The sequence below is a fragment of the Streptopelia decaocto genome (genome assembly GCF_964273445.1).
Source record: "Streptopelia decaocto genome assembly, chromosome: 2".
NCBI classification, from domain to species: Eukaryota; Metazoa; Chordata; class Aves; order Columbiformes; family Columbidae; genus Streptopelia; species Streptopelia decaocto.
In genome coordinates, this window is record NC_138655.1 from 42,095,260 (window position 1) to 42,112,412 (window position 17,153).

The following is a 17,153-nucleotide window of genomic DNA, read 5'->3' on the forward strand; positions in this document are numbered from 1 at the left end:
ACTAACCCAAGCGAAGGATAAACTCAGACTTTATTTTGTGGCAACACCAAATCAAAACCACAGAAACGAGTGAGCAACAGGGACAATTGCAAAACCATTCAGCACTCCAATAACATTTAGCACTCTCCGTGCAAGTCCAATGTGCCAGTCGGGGTTTTATTACTAATCTTGTTACTAGTCCTGCTGTGGCCAGCAGGACTAGGGAAGTGATTGTCCCCCTGTACTTGGTGCTGATGAGGATGCATCTAAAATACTGTGTTCAGTTTTGGGCCCCTCACTACAGGAAAGACTTTGAGGTGCTGGAGAGAGTTCAGAGAAGGGCAACAAAGCTGGTGAGGGGTCTGGAGCACAAGTCTGCTGAGGAGCAGCTGAGGCAACTGGGGCTGTTTAGTCTGGAGAAAAGGAGGCTGAGGGGAGACCATATCACTTTCTACAACTACCTGAAAGGAGGCTGTAGCATGGAGGGTGTTGGTCTCTTCTCCTGAGTAGCTAGTGATAAATGGAGAGGAAATGGTCTCAAGTTGCACCAGGGGAGGTTCAGATTGGATATTAGAAAACATTTCATCACAGTATCACAGTATGTTTGGGATTGGAAGGGACCTCAGAAGATCATCTAGTCCAATCCCCCTGCCAGAGCAGGAACGCCTAGATGAGGTCACACAGGAACATGTCCAGGTGGGTCTTGAATGTCTCCAGAGAAGGAGACTCCACAACCTCCCTGGGCAGCCTGTTCCAGTGCTCTGTCACCCTTACTGAGAAGAAGTTTCTTCTCAAATTTAAGTGGAACCTCTTGTGTTCCAGCTTGATCCCATTACCCCTTGTCCTATCATTGTTTGCCACCAAGAAGGGCCTGGCTCCATCCTCATGACATTCACCTTTTATATACTTATAGACATTAATAAGATCCCCCCTTAGTCTCCTCTTCTCCAAACTAAAGAGACCCAGCTCCCTCAGCCTTTCTTCATAAGGGAGATGCTCCACTCCCTTAATCATCTTTGTTGCCCTATGCTGGACTCTCTCCAGCAGTTCCCAGTCCCTTCATGGAAAGGTCTGTGAAGCATTTGAACAGGCTGCCCAGGGAAGCGGTGGAGTCACCATCCATGGAGGTGTTCGAAAATCGTATAGACGAGGCTCTTGGGGACACAGTTTAGTGCTAAGTTTAGGTTATGGTTGGGCTTGATCTTAAGGTTCTCTTCCAACCAAAATGGTTGTATGACTCTACTACATGGTGACTCACAAGAATGATGATCCAAAGCACGTGAACACACTCACAAAGGGAAAACTCTCTCAAGGACAGCCAGAAGATATAATTGCTTGCCCAAAAGGGCAATAACTCACTCAAGGTTATATCCAGAAGTACTGGTCGCTCACCAAGGGCGAGTTTGAGGGCTGTCAGTCCCAGGAGGTTTCCTCAGATGGTGTCCCAGTCTGAGGGTAGAGATTTCCATCACAGTTCCTCTGCTTTCAGACCACTCAAAGAGGCTCTTTGGCAGGAGAACTATTTATAAACTGTTTGGATCTGAGCTGTGATAATATTTGGACATGGACCAGAAGCTTTTCTGGGCTGAGATGCCCATTGGCTGGGGACCCTGTCTGTTGAGTGGGGGGTCTTGCCTCCCTTGCTTTCCTGCCGGAGGGCTGTGTGTGACTGTGGGCACCATACCCTGGTGGGTGCGTGGAGGTCAGCACCCAGCCAAGGTGTGTATGTGACAGCTGCCATGCTGGGTAAAAAAGGCACAAAAATAGAAGAACCAGTGGCTGCCATGCCTTCTGTAGTGGCCTTAGGAAGTCTCCCCAGAATTGTTGTCTATGGAGATGGTAGGAAGAACAAGCCAAATCACTTGAAGATGTGTTTCAGTAGTGAGGGAGTGATAAGATATAGCTGTATAGCTTTTAATTTCTGAACTACTTTTAAGCTACACAGATACTCCAAAGGAAGCAAAAAGCTTCACTACTTCATTTTCTTGCTGCACACCCTCCCATTTTGAAAGCAGGGTTGTAGAACTGACTGAAACAGTGTTTTCTTTTTGACCCCACCTCTTCCATACAGCATTAAAAATAAAATAATGGTTTATCAGAGTGTTCTTGTTTGTAATGAGTGAGGCACGGACTAAGGTGCAAAGAGAGACATTTACTACAAATTCAGGCTTGCATTTATACTTGCTATGATGCTTGATCAAGCATTTGCTGATTTGCTAAGTTAGTCATTACATAAGCAATATATCTTGTGTTCCCACCAAAATTGCTGCATTTTTTGGTCTATCACAAGTTACCCCCCTGCCCTTGATGTATCAATCAGTATACAGTCCTTGCTTTTTATATTTTTCCACCAATGCTTGTTCTCATACTGTTGACTCTTGTAGTCTCTCAGAGGCCTTATGTCAGAATACTGCCACATCTCCTTCCTCTTTTTTTAATAATTGCATAGCCATAGCAGCATGTAATTGCATAGCCATTACACGATTACAGCTTTTTTTCAATCATTTGTTGTACGTAGGATAAGACACGTGATATAAAATCAGAGTAAGTAACAAAACTCTACGTATAAACATTCTAAGCACTGCGTTAAAGAAACGCCATGTTTCACAATTCTCTATGGCACCCATAACTGTTACAGAATCATTACTTAATTTTCCCTGCATAGTGTTTAACACAGAATAATGAGCTCCTGTGTCAACTAAGAATTCTATTTCCCTGTTCAGGATCTATATTAGTATATTTTTGAGCTGTCTCTTTAAGATGGTTTAAAAACTCAGTAGGAGATTCCTTATGATCCTGTTTAATCTCAAAAAGTTTTGGTGTATTTATGACTTTAGGCATAGCATGTCTAATCCCATATAAAATCACTGTCGATAACGATTCAGCCTGTCCCTCGATATAAGGATATTAGGATCCCACTCTGGATCCGCCAAGGGACAGTTTTGATCTAATGTTCCCTGTATATTGCCTGCCAATACCTGTTCTTCAACAAACCTTTTACCACTTTTCACAAACATCTCCCTCTCTGTACTATCAAACAACATCTTTAACATCAGGTCAGTTTCTTTCCAGTCTGGATTTTGAGTCTTTATCATAATCTTGAATGCCTTTTTCCTGCCACTGGACTAAAACCTCTGCTCTCTGACATACCCACTCTACCTTCTTGGCTATACTTTCTCTGTACCTTCTTTCATTCTCTGTACTTTCTCTGCTACACATTCTGAATCTGATTTGGCCAACATTTGTGGTATTGCACCACAGGGAGTGATTGAAATATATGTCTGTAGGGGACACATCAAACCCTAAACTATTTAGATACTGATGTGTTGTGAAATTTAGATAAAAGCAAATAGGTGCCCATAAGGTGGAACTCCTGTGGTTCCACGAGCAATGCAGGAGAGTCATTGAACTTGTACAATTTATCACAATACCATGTAGCTTTTTCCCTGGCAGCCTGTCTCGAAGTATGCCAACACCACCACCATGGCTGCATGGCTTCATAACTCCTGGCTTGGTGCAATTTCTTCCAACAGTTTCATTATATAAGGTACTTAAACATTGTTCTGTTACCGGCACTCCTATTAAGCATGTACAAAAAGGATCTGTTGGTGTGGACAAAGAAACACAGAGCATAGTTGCACAGGTTAAGTTAGCTAAGGTAAGCCATACATTTTCTTACTGAATCAGTCCTCTGTTGACAGGCCACCTGAAGACTCCAATGAGGAGGCAACATAAGGTCCTACACATCTTGACACAATCCATTTCACTTGAGAACCTGCAGAGACACAAGCATAGCCCCTCCCCAGGTTATTAGATCAACATGTCCTGACCATTTCTTAGACACAGAATCTTTTACCATCCTTAGAGACCATTGCTGTTCTGGTATGCTGGTACTATGTTGCCATTTGTAGCTACTACACCCAGTATCATTACAGTTCAAAAAATTCAGAATGTAAGAACCTTTCCATAAATGCTCCTGGGACGAGAAGCCAGGCTCTCCCCTCTTTTGTTTAGTTAGATAGCTTCAAAGTCTCTATGCGCTCATTCTACTATAGCTTGTCCTATTGGTAAGTGAGGTATTCCCGTTATGTGGGAAATGCCCCATTCATTTAAAAAGAAGTGAGCTTTGCTGGAGCAGTAGGCTGGACCACTGTCTGTTTTTATACATTGTGGAACTCCTAAAACAGCGAAACATGTTAACCAATGTTTACAGACATCACATGCTCCTTCCCAACCAGGATGATGGAGATGAATTATTCTACAAGCAGCTGGCAGATGTCTCAAAATCGATGGCCCTTGTTCTTGTGGGGGACTTTAACCTGCCGGGTATCTGCTGGGAGCTCAATACTGCACAGAAGAGGCAGTCTAGGAAGTTCCTAGAGTGTATAGAGGACAATTTCCTTCATCAGCTGGTAAATGAGCCTACCAGAGGCAAGACCCCGCTAGACCTACTGTTTACAAACAGAGAAGGGCTGGTGGGAGATGTAGTGGTTGGAGGCCGCCTGGGGCATAGTGACCATGAAATAATAGAATTCTCAATACTCAGAGATGCAAGGAAAACCATTAACAAAACCTCTACGCTGGACTTCCGGAGGGCAGATTTTTGCCTATTCAGAAGTCCAGTTCAGAGCATACCCTGGGAAACAATGCTTAAAAACAAGGGGGCCCAGGAGGGTTGGACATGCTTCAAGCAGGAGGTTTTGAGTGCACAGGAACAGGCTATACCAGTGTGCCGAAAGGCTAGCCGGCGGGGAAGACAACCGGCTTGGCTAAACAGGGAGATTCTGAATGAAATCAGAAATAAAAAGAGACTTTACCGACTGTGGAAAAAAGGGCTGGCTACTTATGAAGAATTTATGGAAATAGCTAGATCATGCAGAAAAAAAATCAGGGAAACAAAAGTGCAATTTGAAGTTAATTTGGCCAATTCTGTCAGGGATAATAAAAAGTCCTTCTTCAAATATGTTAACAACAAAAGGAGGGGCAAGGAAAATCTCCATTCTCTGTTGGACTCTGAGGGAAATATAGTTAACAAAGATGAGGAGAAAGCTGAGGTACTTAATACCTACTTTGCCTCAGTTTTTACCAGTAAGACAGGTGGCCCTCAGGACAACTCATGTCTGGAGGTGGTTGACAGAGATAGGAACCCAAATAGGCCCCTTGTATTCCAGGAGGAAATAGTTGGTGATTTACTGAGCCATCTGGATCCTCACAAGTCAATGGGACCAGATGGGATCCATCCTAGGGTGATGAGGGAGCTAGCAGAAGAACTTGCCAAGCCTCTCTCCATCATCTTCCAACAGTCCTGGCTCACTGGGGAGGTCCCATATGATTGGAAATTGGCCAATGTTACCCCAGTCCACAAAAAGGGCTGCAAAGCTGACCCTGGCAACTACAGGCCTGTCAGCCTGACCTCAGTGCCTGGCAGGGTTATGGAGCAGATCATCCTGAATGGAATCACACAGCACCTTCAGGATGGACAAGGGATCAGACCCAGCCAGCATGGGTTTAGGAGAGGCAGGTCCTGTCTGACCAACCTGATCTCCTTTTATGATCAGGTAACTCACCTGGTGGATGAGGGGAAAGCTGTGGATGTGGTCTATCTGGACTTCAGCAAGGCCTTTGACACTGTCTCCCATAATATACTCCTGCAAAAGCTGGTAGCCCATGGCTTGGACAAGTGTACTCTACGCTGGGTTAAGAACTGGCTGGAGGGCCGGGCCCAGAGAGTGCTGGTGAATGGGGCTGCATCTAGCTGGCGGCCAGTCACTAGTGGTGTCCCCTAGGGGTCAGTGTTGGGTCCAGTCCTATTTAACATCTTTATTGACGATTTAGATGAAGGGATTGAGACCATCATCAGCAAATTTGCTGATGACACCAAGTTGGGAGGGAGTGTCGACCTGCTGGAAGGCAGGAGGGCTCTGCAGAGGGATCTGGACAGACTGGAAAAATGGGCTGATTCCAATGGGATGAAGTTCAATAAGGCCAAGTGCCGGGTGCTGCACTTTGGTCACAACAACCCCCTGCAGCGCTACAGGCTGGGCGCAGAGTGGCTGGAGAGCAGTCAGACAGAAAGGGACCTGGGGGTACTAATTGACAGGAAGCTCAACATGAGCCATCAGTGTGCCCAGGTGGCCAAGAAGGCCAATGGTATCCTGTCCTGTATCAAAAATAGCGTGGTCAGCAGGACAAGGGAAGTGATCCTTCCCCTGTACTCTGCATTGGTGAGGCCACACCTGGAGTATTGTGTTCAGTTCTGGGCCCCTCAGTTCAGGAAAGACATTGAAGTGCTGGAGCGAGTCCAGAGAAGAGCAACAAGACTGGTGAAGGGACTTGAGCATAAGACCTATGGGGAGAGGCTGAGGGAGCTGGGGTTGTTTAGTCTAGAGAAGAGGAGGCTTAGAGGTGACCTCATCACTCTCTATAACTACCTGAAGGGAAGTTATAGCCAGGTGGGGATTGGTCTCTTCTCCCAGGCAGTTAGCAATAGGACAAGGGGGCATGGGCTTAAACTCTGCCAGGGGAAATTTAGGCTGGATATTAGAAAGAAATTCTTTACAGAGAGAGTGGTCAGGCATTGGAATGGCCTGCCCAGGGAGGTGGTGGACTCGCTGTCCCTGGAGGTTTTTAAACTGAGATTGGACATGGCACTTAGTGCCATGATCTAATAAACGGACTAGAGTTGGACCAAGGGTTGGACTCGATGATCTCTGAGGTCTTTTCCAACCCAGTCGATTCTGTGATTCTGTGTGATTCTGTGAACAAGAAATCTGGAATGAGTGTCTACAGAAACATGTATATATTTGAGTTCACCAAATTCAAAATAATGCATTACATCAGTTTGCCATATTTCATTAGCAGTAATCCCTCGTGGATTAACATCCTCTTTGGATGGCATAGGTGTGAACTGTTGACAATCAGGGCAGGACATAAGAATGCTCCTGGCCTAATCCCTTGTAATTTGAAATTGTTGTTTTAACAACCTTGCATCCTGGTGAAAGAATTCAAGTGATAATTTAACTTGCTCAAAGGCTTTAGGCACAGTAAGTGGCAGAGCTAGTGCATCAGCTCTCCTATTGCCTTCTGCAAGAGGTCCTGAAAGGGCAGTGTGAGAGCAGTTGTGCATTGCATAAAAATCATGACGTCTATGATTTATTAGAAACCATGACATTCTCAATTCAGTCATGAAGAAGTTTATCCACTTCCTTGAGAAAATAAGCTTCTAAGTGGTTAAGTATGCCAGCTGCATAATATGAATCAGTTACAACATTCAAAGGTTCATTACAGAACACCTCAAAAGCCATCCGAACAGCTGTTAGTTCAACAACTTGTATTGACACTTAATCTCCTTTTTTCTACCTTGTGTTCCCAACACCGGGTTTCTGAGTTTAGCCATGTAATTACAACTTTGTGAGTCACCAGAGGCATCAGTAAAAACAGTCTTGCTGTTTACTGGTCATTTCTGACAGCGGCATTTGCTGTACAATGGTAAATTACCAATTTCAGCCCAAAGTCTATGTTGAGGTAAAGAACTAATATGTTCCCTCTGTCTGTTGGCAATTCAATCTGGAAATTCTCATCTTCGGTTAATAAACGTATGTAAATTCTCTTTTGTTGTAGGAATAAATATACATTCAGGGTCTGTCCTATCCATAGCATATAAATGTTCTTTGCCTTTATCAGTTTTGCATACAATTCATTAATTGTCCAAGCTCTTTTCATTGGTGTGTGAGCGAGAAAAAGCCATTCCAACACTATTACAGAATCACTTAAGGATTTGTCCCCTTGAAACAGTACTGCAAATGGTTGGAATTTAGTAGCTATGAGTGCCAGCCAAACTGCATCACCATCCCTGTTTTTGTTCCCTAGCATCATATACTCTCTGTTTTGCTCAACTCAGATATGCACTCTTGGTATTGTTTCTCCAGATTTTTTCAGATTTCTGAGACTATGATAAGAATTAATATTGATTGCCATGCTGACCAACCACTCTATTAAAGCCGTTATCAAACGTGGATCTTTTAACCAGCCTGAAGAGTACTTTGCATAGTTGGTTAAACTTTGACCTTGCAAGTATCCATTGTAAAGACAGAACAGAAGTGCTAGCACTAGAGTGAAAAAGGGTGTTGGTCTTCCTTGCCGGATCAGAAGGGGAAATCGAGTGCTCTGTGCGCGTTATGCGCAGAGCAGCCCAGCAGGGGACGGTCGGGCCAGCTGGCGGCGACCCGCCCCCAAGCAGGCGGCGAGCCCGAGCGGGACGAGGCGGGGGGACAGGTTCCACAACGCCCAGGCGAGGCGGGCGAGCAGCAGCCGAAGCGCCGTGAGGAGCACCGGCCGTCGGGAGGGGATAGAGCGGAGCAGCCGGGCGGAGGCGGCGCCCAGCAGCCGACACTCCTCCGGTCCCGCCTCCCCCTCCCTTTTCCCTTGGAAGGGTTAATTGGCTCTCCTTTCATATTAACCCTTGAACGACATTCACTCGCCCAGTGCCTGCCTTTTCCTCATTTTGGATAGTCTCTAGGAGGTACAGCCTTTGAAGTCTGGTATATGTACTTTGTGCAATCTCTCTTTACACGATCCAGGGCTCCACAACAAAAACATCTTGATTTCAGTTTTGTTCCCAATACTTGTAACTGTCCTGCTAAGGCGGTAGCTAGAGAGCTGGTATAATGTTCTGTTGACCATATGTTTTGACATGCTCTCACCATGTCTGCTCTAGTACACCTGTCTCTGTTTCCCATACCCTGTAACACACACACACAGACAATTAGCATTAGTATTTTCAAAAGCCAATTGTTTTATTAACAACTCACGAGCTGCGTCATTATCAATTTGTTGCTCCAAAGCAGTTTGCAAGAGGTCTAAAAACTGCACATAAGGTTCTTGTGATCCTTGCAAGATTTTTGAAAAGGCTGTATTGGCATCTCTCCCACCCTCCAGTAACTTCTGAACCGCTTTCATTGCTAGTTTTACTATTACACCATATATGTCTCTGGGATGTGCAACTTGATTCTCTGGCGAAGCATGGGCACCTTCCCCAGCTAAATGACTGCAATCAATTCCTCTTTGCTGATATGCATTATCAGTAGTCTCTATAGTACAGTTATTCCGAAAATCAGATAGCCTTGCAGTATATTGAGTAGTGGTTAAAATAATTTTCAACGAAGAACGCCAGTCATGCAGAGTAAGTATGTAGGAGAAGCTTAACACTTCCAAAAAATTTATAACAAATGACAAAGTAACCCCATTTTCTTTGGCTAATGACCATAATTCCTTTACAACATCCTAAGATACCTGTTGAAAGCCTGGAGTTTGCCATTTGTGATAGATCGCAGGACATGCCGTAACCACTTTCCAGTCTTCTGCTTTCAAAGCCTCTTCTCTCAATTTATGCCACATGGTTAAATTAGTGTGCATTTTCAGTTGCAAAGTATCGTCTGGGGGAAATAAATCAAGCTCTCACTCCAGGTCCGTCGCACCAGGATCAAGGGGGTTGTCGGCTGACTCCCACAAACCATCTTTCGTAAAAAGCGTTTGCTGTAGCATACCAGTCGGGGCTTTGTTATCAGCCAGCCCTTTCTCCGCTACTGCATCCATGGGTAGTGCATTTTTGCCCGATACAGTTACATGATCCCCCTCCTTCCCTGGCAAGGGAGGAACAGAAGGTTCACAGATAGTTGTGACCTGCGGAACTACTTCTGAGTTGCTTTTAAAGTAGTCATCATTTTTCCCCCAAGTAGATAGATGTTCACAAGCAGCATTATCTCCAGTCTCTGCCTGTTCAAATAGTTCTCGTCCAACTGTGTGCCGTGCCTCCAGCTGAAATGTACCAGTTGTAGGAAAGTCTGGCACATGATTAGCAATCCATTCTAATAAAGTCACTGATAGGACTCGTGGTATGTCCTGATTTTACTTTCTTAATAAATGTTGAAGGACATCTAGGCTTTGTCTTTGTTCAAGGGATAACTTCCCACCCACGGTTCCCAATTGCTCACCTTCTCTCCATGATGGGTGCGTACTTTCTTGGTACCCGGTTCCGTTTCCCTGGCTCTGTTTCCTGGTCCTGGTTTGATTGGGCTTCGCTACCGGAACGACTGCTTCCTTTACAGCCGCATTGAAAGCCGCTATTCCATTTGTAGCAAATGAGGCATGGACTCGCTTTAAGGTGCAAAGAGAGACATTTATTACAAATTCAGGCTTGCATTTATAGTTGCTATGATGCTTGATCAAGCATTTGCTGATTTGCTAAGTTAGTCATTACATAAGCAACATATCTTGTGTTCCCACCAAGATTGCTGCATTTTTTGGTCTATCACAAGTTACCCCCCTGTCCTTGATGTATCAATTAGTATACAGTCCTTGCTTTTTATATTTTTCCACCAATGCTTGTTCTCATACTGTTGACTCTTGTAGTTTTTCACAAGCTTGATGTCAGAATACTGCCACACTTGTTCCCTGTGTTGTTATCTGCTTAGTATATTCTAAGACTAAAACAGTTCTGATAGGTGGACAGTTACTCTGTGAACTTTGTTAGAATGGTATACTTGGTCTCCTCCTAAATTCAGAGTAATATTCCTTATTGTTTGAAAGTAATGAGCTTATTTCATGACATTTCCTAGGGAACCAGCATCAAAATCAGTAGTGGGTTCCTGCAGATACAGATTGTGTTCGGGTTTGCCCATGCAGACAGAATCCTACTGCTTGCTCCCCCACACTCAGAGATAATTTCTTTGGCACTTGGAATAAAGATGTAAAAATAACTTTGGGAGGATTTGTTGTAGTATCTTGTGTATGTGCCCTGAAACAGTCATGTCTCTAGTTGTACAATTTGACTTGTAGTTTGTTAGCTTGCAGGTGACTTTGAAAACATGTTATTTGAAAGGAACTTAGCTATGGTTTCAGGCTAATGAATTTAGAGGTCAATGTTAGTTCAGTTTGAGCTCTAAGTAGTTCAGAAAAAAAAATTATCTTTTGTCTTGTTGTATTTGATTGCTTTCATAAGGGGATATTTTTTTTCATGTCTCCTACATTTACAACAAGGAGCTTCAGCTCATCTGGCAATGAATACCTGGTTGAATGCTTAAGTGGTATTAGAATATTTTTATATCACGGTTTCTTTGGGCATGTCTCTGTTCTGTGACAGATCCTGACACTTATTAGATTGCCCTTCTGTTACATGGTTTCTGAAAAATAAATATGAATTTGCCGCTCTGGGAGATACTTTTGTTTGCTCTCCCTTTTCTAGGAGTCAGACTGCTGGGACACAAGCTTCTGGTTTGGTTAAATTTGGGTAAATCGCCACAGGTTAGACTCCTATATACAGAGTGTCAGTGCTGGTCATCAGTAGCGTAACAAGCAAGATCAATTGTAATGATTTTTTTTTCCTCAATAAATTGGGTAATTTGTGACTTCTGTTTTGGGTTTGAAAGTGTTTTGCTCAGGAAATAACCTTGTTAAAACTAAAATATTAAACCGACAAAACTTAGATTCTCAAGGGAGTATCCAGAATTATGTATTAGAAGCTCTATAGGACATCACAAATTTACAACTTCTTACTTCCATTGTGAACAGAGTACATAGATTTAGCTAAAAAAGCAAATGCTGGCCACTAGTTAAGAGGATGACTCAGGGTGGAAAGTCTTGTCCTATGAAGCCTAGTGTATACATTTCTGTATTACATATTTGAGCTGTGCCGTGCAAAGTGAGTTTGTCCAAAGGAAAACAGAACTAACAAAAGTCTCTATCCAGGGCTTTTAAAGAAACTTTTTTGTTTGAAGGTAGAAGTCCTGTCTTTATTTTCCCCAGTAAACTGCGATACTCACTTGAAGGAACTACATTCAAAATCTTCATGATCAATTTTGGTTTTGAAGATGGCTTATAGTGTTTTAGTCTTTGAACTAATGTGTGGTTCTGCATATGCTCTCACTTTTGGAATTGTTCCCAGTAATTTGGAAGAAGGTTGAATTTGAGAATAGTGTTAGTGAGTTAAAAGTAAAATACTTGTGTGCATTCCCAGGACATGTATTAGAACACAATGAGGACATACCTTTTCAGCTTCATGTTTTTGGTGTCTTTTTTTTAGTATACCTTAGAGTAAAACAGCCTGTTATTTTAGTTCTCAATCTGATAATTGAGGAAACAGTAATTCTGCCTTTTTATGTGCTGTGGAATTTGCCTTTAAGTAACTTGTATACAAAGTTGTTCAAGTTGTCAATATCACATTAGTCAGCATGTGTGAACTAAAATTGTATGGTTGGACTAGAAATAGTTTGAAGAAAATGACTTGCAGGTTTTGGAACTATCTGGATACTGTCCTAGTTGTCTTATTGGTTGATTTTGACTTTAAGAAGTGAGAGCTCATGCATCAAATGACTCTTTTTTTCAAACTTGAAATCCTTATTCTCATGTGCATAGAAAGTGACCAAAGCTCAGAAAACAACAAGATAAATAGTATATTTGCTACAGAGTGATAGAAACTTGTAATAGCTTTTGGTTTCCTTTGAGTTTCATGTGCAGGTATGCTTGTATATTTATTTTTCATCTGCCCATAGCTTAGATACCACTGATTTGAAGGGCAGTGGAATTTTGTCATGCTGCTTGAGACAAAGCTTGGACCTTTAAAAAGAGGGGGTTGTTTGTAACTTTCAGGTTTCATCAGTGTTAATTGTGAAAAGTTCAGATAAAATGTTCTGCACTTTTGTGGTTTGTTTCAGGAAGATAAATATTGTTGGGCTCAAAGTTCTTCTTTATGTATGCATATGTGCTGCTGTATGTTCAGCAGCAAATAAGTCCTGAAATATACTAATGTGCTGGGTTTTTAACACTGCTTTCTCACTGTATTTGTTTAACTTTTCTCCATGCGTGGTTTTCTCACACGTACTAGAGCAGAGGAAGGTTATGTGTTCAGTCCTAGTTCAACAGTATGCTCTACCTGCAAAAAATACTACGATTTTATTTCTTGGAGAGTAGATACATATTAAACCCCAGCATTCACATATGGTCAGGAGAATATTTTCCATGTAGTATGTTATTAATGTAGTATTGAGCTGAAGGATTTATTGTATGACTTCTGTTTTACTTCCTCATTTTGGCATTTGATTAGTAGGCACTTTGAGGGGGGGATAGTCTCTTTTTTCTTAAATTGGTAAACTTAAAATAGTTACTTTTCTACTAGTAGTTAAAACTTTGGAATTTAATAGGCATTGCTGTTAGTGCACTTTTAGTAAGATATGGTACTTGCCATGTGTAGGTCTCTGTTTTAACTCTGCCAAGTTGTGTTGTAATTCTCACCTATGGCACTAAAATGCCTCTGTCATCCAGTTGTTTAACAGAAAATATTCCACATTGGTTTGCATATACCATGTCTCAGGGTGTGTTTTAGAGTTTTGTGGACACTTTGCACTGCTGCTTATTATGCTGCACCTGGTTTATTAATCAGTGGAAGACTTCAATTAATTGTATGCACTGCTGTTTTCTTCATGCATTTCTTCTTGCATCTGATGCACCTGCGCTTCTGCTGCCAGTTCTTGCAATTCATTGTCTTGTTCTGAGCTTCTGCTTGGCTCACCAATTGTTTTCTCCTTAATGGACCTTGTTTGCCAGCTCCTTCTGTTGGATTGGTAGAAGCATTATTATTCATGTATGTATGTACTGAATATTTTATATTAACAGTATTTAATTAATTTTATAAGGTTTATTTGGAGCTGCGACTTTCACCTGCCTGTTTTGAAGATACTTCTCAGAAAATCATCTACACACTTTTTTGTCATCTATTTTTTTATTTAAAAATAAAGGAAGCTTTGTTATTTTTGGTTGAAGTTTTAAAGTGTACCATTTTTAAGTGTCTGTATTAAACACATTTTGTATTAATATTTTCTAAATGTCTCACTTTACTGTGGTAACTATATAAAACATTAATAATCTGAAGTGATTTGCAATTTTTGTTGGATTTTTTCTTTCTTTTTTTTTTTTCAGGAAATGTATGAGGTTGCCAAGAAACTTTGCTCCTTTTGTGAAGGTCTCGTACATGATGAACATCTTCAGCATCAAGGCTGGGCTGCCATAATGGCCAACTTGGAAGATTGTACCTTCTCTTACCAAAAGCTGCTTTACAAGTTTGAAAATGTATATTCAAGCTATTTGCAGTCCATAGATGAAATCAAGTTGAAACTTACACAGTAGGTTTGCCATTAACCTTCAGCCTGAGTCTCCAAAGTGACTATATTTTTAACTTATTTTTTTAGTGTTATATGTCTGATCTTCTAATTAAGTGCGTTCATTCTTTTCTATACTAATAATTTTTTTAACTGACATTTTTTCCTTGTGTTCATCAGCAGACAGAAACCTGTATTTAATTATGTAGAAGATACAATCATTAACAAACAGCTGTTTAAGAGCTGGAGTCCTTCCAAATGTGCACTGTAAATAGCTGGATAATAAATTTAGACAGTCAACATTTTTAAATACATATTTGTACTTCTGAACTAATTGCTTTTTAATATACTTGAGCGGATATTAATGATGATCTGTGTTGTAAGTATGAAGTCATAACACAAACTTTGGATACGTATGTATACCTTTGAGCGGGTGGGCATGAGCGTGTATATATATGTGTGTGTGTACTTGTACCCTGCAAACTCTGGATGTTACTTCAAGGAAAATCTTTGACATCTTTCTGAACTTTTATCAAATCTATAGAAACTGTTTGAACTCTGCTAATAAGCACTGGTGTCCGCACAGGTTGGAAACATAGAAGTCCCAGTTGTGTGTTCAAAAAAATTAAAAGGGGGGCATGTCTCAGTTTATCCAACTGTTCTTATTTCATTGCATTATAAACATACACTTACTAGGAAGTTTGGAAGAGTTCATATTCAGTAGTGGAAGAAAGCAAAAATGGTAACTTCTTTAGCTGTCCTTGCCTGATGTTGATACTGAATACAGTATTTTGAAAGGGTAGTTACCAAATTAATTTTGAAATATGCTTCAATTCTAAAATAAATAGTACTTTATATTATGGGTGGTTTGTTTCTATGTCACATTGGCTTCTAGATAATGATGTTTTTTTCTTTTCACCCTTTTTGAAAAAGCTTGGGTTCTGCTGTTTCTGTCATGGCGAAGATACCACTGCTGGAGTGCCTAACGAGACATAGTTACAGAGAGTGCTTAGGAAGACTGGATTCTTCAGCTGAGCATGGAGGGGCAGAAAGTGAAGAAACTGAGGATGGGAAATCTGCTGAATTGGTGCTTTCTTCTGGTTTATCTAAAATGAACAGTAAATCAATGTTAGCCTCATTTTGCAAGTCAGTTGAACATTCAGCTTTGGAAGGCACGGATTCTGAAAATGTAAAAGATGATAAGGAGTCTGGTCAAATTGCTACTGTCCAGGACAATGAAACATCAGTAGAACTGAAAGATGATGATCAGCCTTCCTTCAATGTATCTTTGTTGGACTGGATAAATGTTCAAGATAGACCTAATGATGTTGAATCGCTGGTCAGAAAATGTTTTGATTCTATGAGCAGGGTAAGTTAACAATTTTTTGAAAATCAAATTATATTGCATTGAATGTTGCTGGTTGTTGTTTTTGGGTTTTTTTGCAATGGCTCAACTTTTTGTAGCTTGTTGTTTCTCACATAACTTTCTGAATGGAGACCAAAGCAGAAGCTGAGGGAGTGGTGGGAATGTGGGAAGTATTTTAAGAGTTCTTGAGTGTTCATAGAAATTAGGCATATAATGAAAGTAAAGATTTCCTGGACCAAAGTTAATGTTCTTTGCTTAGAAAATACTGAAGCCTTTGTTAAAATACAGGACAAATTCATGTAGTTAATTGTGAAAAATTTACATACTTTGTGTATGTGCATTCCTTATTAACTGATGCAGTTGTGCTCAAAAGAGCCCAACATGTCATTTCATATTTCTTCTGATAGTAGAATAAAACATTGCTCACATTCTTTAATTTCCAAATTATTATTTTAAGCAGTGAGCTTTATAACCTTTTAAAAAACTTTTGCCTAGAGATTTCCTTCTTTTGCTGCTTTCACTGTAGCTTGTATTTCTTGCATTGTTTAGCCTTGTTTGCTTATGTATAATTTTATACTATTAGAATTCAACATACCTTGAACAAAGGAAACAATTTCTCTTGTCTTTGACACTTTATTGCTTCCTTAACTGAGACAGTCTTCCTGTCCCATCTTATGTCTAAACACCATCTGTTGTAGGTAACTTTATCATGTGATCATTGATTTTCCAATTCTGTGTAAAGTTGTTGGAGCATTTGGCTTAATGTTAAGCACTGCTTAAGATTTTGAGCTAAATTGTAGTAGTTCAGGAAAGGCTAAGAGAGAGACTAGACTTTAAAAAAGGTTTTTTTAGCAAAAACAATATTCAGTTTTCTGCGTGAAAGACTTGTAATTGCTGAAGCCTGAGACAGTCCTCTCTCCTGTTTGTTCAGCAATGCTATAAGGTGTTTTCTAGTACTTTAAAATAACAGCAACAAAAAACAGTAGTTTGGTTGTAAGAGAATAAATTCACTTTGTACGTAATATTAACAGGGCACAAATATAATGTCTCTTTAAAGTCAATATTTTAAGAGACAGAAATTAAACAGTTCCTTCCAAATAATTTTTAGGGATACTAAAGATACAAAAATTAAAGGGTAACCACTTCAGTTAAAAACTCAGTGTATATTTTTTTGGTCAGCCTGTAGTCTTATCTGATATATATATCACATGTTTTAGAGAGGCAATCTTGTAGGGCTTTTCTGTCCTTGGCTTACCTAAGGCTAGTCAGAAATCCTTTGTTTCAACTATCGTAATTGTATTGTAAGTTAAGCTGATTTGTGTAGGGAAAAAATGTGATTGCTCCTGCAAAAATGAAGGTGTTTTTTTTCTTGGCATAAGCAGAATTGGCAGGTAAGGAAAACACTTTAGTCAGACTATTGTGGCCACTACCAGAATAACTATGATTGGTCAATCTTGACCTGTTTTAGTTTACAAAATCCCCAAAGCTTTGAAATAATGTGACAGTTGCTGGTTTTCTTTAGGAAAACATTACATTGTTTTGATAGCAGCACAGAAAAATGATTAAATGTTTGCTTACCATTGAATTAGAATTAGTTTCAAAACAGAATTGGCCTGTGGCTGAAAATACTAAATCAATATCTTGCAACGTAATTGTTT

The 17,153-nt window shown here is 40.7% G+C and overlaps 1 protein-coding gene across 5 annotated transcripts in view; it reads left to right on the forward strand.

Moving 5' to 3' along the window:
• The window catches only part of RB1CC1 (RB1 inducible coiled-coil 1), an 81,403-nt gene that overhangs the window by 24,466 nt on the left and 39,784 nt on the right, over positions 1 to 17,153 (forward strand). For all 5 annotated transcript variants that reach the window (XM_082045683.1, XM_082045682.1, XM_082045685.1 and 2 more), the window contains 2 exons: positions 13,951 to 14,153; positions 15,063 to 15,498. In XM_082045683.1, the coding sequence (XP_081901809.1) occupies positions 13,951 to 14,153; positions 15,063 to 15,498 (639 nt within the window). The remainder of the gene's footprint in view (positions 1 to 13,950; positions 14,154 to 15,062; positions 15,499 to 17,153) is intronic.